This window comes from Nicotiana tabacum, chromosome 2 (genome assembly GCF_000715075.1).
Source record: "Nicotiana tabacum cultivar K326 chromosome 2, ASM71507v2, whole genome shotgun sequence".
NCBI lineage: Eukaryota > Viridiplantae > Streptophyta > Magnoliopsida > Solanales > Solanaceae > Nicotiana > Nicotiana tabacum.
In genome coordinates, this window is record NC_134081.1 from 21,781,155 (window position 1) to 21,785,309 (window position 4,155).

The 4,155-nt window shown below is 35.6% G+C and overlaps 1 protein-coding gene across 1 annotated transcript; it reads right to left on the bottom strand.

Moving 5' to 3' along the window:
• Positions 1-1,922: 1,922 nt before the first annotated feature.
• Positions 1,923-3,309, bottom strand: LOC107800866 (probable glutathione S-transferase). Its single transcript, NM_001325692.1, is given in 2 exon segments — positions 1,923-2,441; positions 2,955-3,309. Coding segments are annotated over 2 exon segments (672 nt in total). The 5' UTR covers positions 3,264-3,309; the 3' UTR covers positions 1,923-2,078.
• Positions 3,310-4,155: the final 846 nt, after the last annotated feature.

Below are 4,155 nucleotides of genomic sequence, written 5' to 3' on the forward strand. Positions count from 1 at the left end.
CCGGGTGTGAATCAGATGGAAATCAGATCATTCTTTGGACTTAGTATTCTGCTGAAACTGGGATGTTCTAGTCTCATCGCACCTGCGGAGGGATTGACCGCGGGTCCGGGCTCGGAAAAACGAGCTGGTGATCGCAGGTGCGAAAATGACTTAGCCCAGCTGGGATCGCAGGTGCGAGAAGCGGACCGCATGTACGATTTAACTAGGCAGAAAATGGAAGAATTCGAGGGTTTGATTCATAATTTATTTTGGGACTTAGAGAGCTCGGTTTGAAGCAAAACTTCGAGGGATTTTCAGAGAGAACTTTGGGGTAAGGAATTCTAACTCGTTTTGGATTAATTCACATGAATCTATTGATAATTTCATCATTTAATTAGTGCTTTGGAGTTGAAAATTGGGAAACATTGGTAGAAATTCCTTAGGCTAAACTTTTGAGTTTTGAAAGGCGAATTGAGGTCGGATTTGAATAATTCTTGTATGGTTGGACTCGATATGTCGTGACGGCATCTAGAATGGGAACTTGGGATCGTGACATCATTATTAAGAGATTGTTCTACCTCCCCTCAACCCCAGCTACCTCATTTAAGGTCTTATTTTTAACACCCTCAATATGTGTTGCCCTATAACGAACCCCACTTTCTATATTACTTTTTTCTTGGTCTATATTACCAATCAGTGGACTTACAACACTGCTGGCAAGGACCCCATCTTTCACCATTATATGTTTCACATATATGTCGATATTGGACGAGTACTCAAGACTTTAGCATTATTATATAGTTGGCTATCAGTTTTCAATAAAATAAGTTGAAAAGTGATAGGGTCTTTGACATAAAAGGCTTCAATTTTATCATACCCAATTGTAATATTTCATCTCGATCTAAGACAAATGGCCTTTATCTTATTATAAATAGAGCCTTTTGCAACTCCTTAACATATAGCCTTTCAATAATCCACCCCCGTGGTGAAAAACAGCAAAAATAAAGCCACTCATATGAACAAACTATGAAAAAAGACAAGAAACAAAATTCAAGATTCCCTACCATTTAACAGACTAAAACGCCAAAGCTTTCCCAAGAATATCAAAAATTTCATTTTCAAAAGCATGAAAAAGCGTTTAAAGAGGTAGAAATATACATACCTCTAAGAAAATGTCTAATGTTATTTTTCTTCAAGCCCTCCCCTCTTTTGTTTTAATCTTCATTTTCTTTTTAATTTTTATTTATCTCTTTTTCGTTTAACCACATGTAGTCTACATTTTAAATTCTAATAGATTCATTTAATAACGTAGGAGCAATTGTGTCTCACGCATTATACCTTCCGGGTAAGTGTACTTAATTATGAGACACACGTAAACCAATATAATGTCTCTTTAGTATGGTCACTTGATAAGTTAGAGTGTTTAATTGACAGGTGAGACCAACTTTAAATGTCTGTTTATGTATTTCGCCAAGAAAAAAAAAAATATATCCGCGAAAATCACCCTCTTAACTAGAAGATTCCTGGACTTTGTCTATGAGAATCTTAAACCTTCTTAAATATTGCAATCTAGCAAACCTTATTTGGGATTTTGAATAAAGTCTAGCAAGAAAAGAATATAAACTCCATTTTTTATGCAAGCTTACTTGTACTCCATATAAGTGATATCATTTTAGATCGATGATTACATGTACATATGAGTGACTTATGTGCTTATGTCAGCCGCTATTTCATTCAATTATTTATGTGGTTTGCTTTTCTTGCATTTTTTTTTTTCAATTCGATGAGGAAATTCATATGATTAATGATAGTATGATCACTGACCAACTAACAAATTAAAACAGTAACTCGAGAAACTTCCTGTATGTGACTGCCTGGGGCTAAGCTAGCTTTTCTAACAACTAGTTTTATTAGGATGAAGAGAATGCAGAATCTAGAGTCACTAATTGTGAACGAGCTTAATCTTATACTCCTATAAACATATATTTTAATTTCTTTTCGTTTGCATACATGCATAATTGAATCTACAGAACTCGTCTTAGATTTGTAATTTTATTCTACACATAATCCGAAACTTCATAAGATGAATGAGGATGTGTTCATTTGGGAGCGGAAGCAGAAGCAACAACAGCTTGAAAACGAGCTCGGAAAAAAGCAAGCAACTCATCTCTTGGAGGTAGAGATTCATTGACTTGGCTGCAGTTAATGTACTCATCTCTCCACTTAGAAAAATTTGGAAATTTTTCACTTTTCACCAAAACATCTCCATAGCCTTCTTCAAAAACTCCTAGCCAAAATCCCACCAAATTTGCAGCAATATCAGCAAACCCAAATTTGTCACCCGCAAAGAATTTCTTATCCTTGAGCTCATTGTCAAGAACTTTCAGCATCTCATAAACTTCCTCTTTACCTTTCTCTTGCTCCTCTCCTTTGCGAAAGAAAGTATTCACCACTGCTGCCACCTGCAAAACGCTCATAACTTAATAACAACAACAATACTATACGTCTCAATCATCACAAGTAAGTTAGAATCAACAACGTAACGTACATATGTAAATTCTCATTAACAATGTCGTTCCATTTAAATCCTCACCATTGGTATACAGAATTATAAAAAGTATTTCAAGCTCTATATATTTTCTACTGACATATAAATATGACATGATTAAAAGATTTCTAGAAAATATTAGACCTAAGTAATCCTACTAACATCTCAACTTGGATTTCGGCCCTACTTAAAAAAAGCAACCCGATACACAAAATATCCCGCATTCACACATGATCATCCGGATAAGAGCTGCACCTCAAGGGCTGTGATATAAACAACCTACCCTACTACAAGTTAGTGATTGCTTCCACGAGTCGAACATTGACACATGACATGACTAAACCATCATATATGGAATAAAACAATATTCAAAATAACTTTAGTCTCAAATAAAAGTTTACTACATTATATGCAGATAGGTATTTACCTTATCGTCAAGGAACTTAGCCCAGAAACGAGCTAAAGCTCGATCATAAGGGTCTTTAGGCAAAATTGAAGGGCCTTCAAAAGTCTCATCAATGTATTCAAGAATGATCATAGACTCAACAATGGGTTTTCCATTGTGAATGAGAACAGGGACTTTTTTGTAAACAGGATTGGATTGAAGAAGTAGAGAGCTCTTGTTATCTCGATCTTCTTCTATATATTCATATTTCACGCCCTTTATCTTTAGAGCCCACTCAACTCTGTGACTAAATGGGCTATACCAAAAACCTAGCAACTTCACTTCTGCCATCTCACAACTTTGGTTCTCAATTTGTTGCTAATTTACTATGTTAAGCAATTTCCAGTGGTGGTTCTCTCTTTAATTGTGGTCTTCTTTTATAGAAGGAGAAATCAAGGAAGTGTCTTACCAACCAAATAGATGATTTAATGTTTCCTCTTTGAGAATACAATTTTGTAATTACATGTTTCCATATTGACCGAATACTTTTATAATAAGCTTAAGTCTCAAAATATGAGGGAGTGGTTGAAGGTTCCTATATTTACTGTTTTCTTTTCTATTTCTTATATTTTGTTTTTGTATGCCTGGCGCCAAATTAAATTAAATGTTATCTAAGACTTGAAAAGACTAATGATTATTAAATAAATTCATGTTTGTCCAAGACTTGAAAGACATACGTAAGCACTTAGCTAACTCTATTTTGACTCATCTCCCAGAGATCCTCTCAATTGTTAAGCTACTTTAGAGATTTTATGCCCAACAACAACGACAACAATCCAATATAATTCCACTAGTGGGGTCTGGGGAGGGTAGTGTGTACGCAGACCTTACCCCTACCCTGGGGTAGAGAGGCTGTTTCCAAATGACCCTCGGCATCCTTCCCTTCAAGAACTCCCCACCTTGCTCTTGGGATGACTCGAACTCACAACCTCTTAGTTGGAAGTGGAGGGTGCTTACCATCAGAGATTTTATGCACAAGAAATTTCTAATTAGAGGAGTCGTATTCGAGTTCTGTGAATGAGGAAATTTATATAAGGAGCACTTTTTTTTATCCGGTGAATATGAATTAGTCGGACTAATGAATATATGAGAATGTTAAAATTTGCCAAAAGATTTTATTCCTTAACCGTGTTATTTTTGACATATTTATATGAATCCATTTCTTGTCCACGAGCAGAGGCGC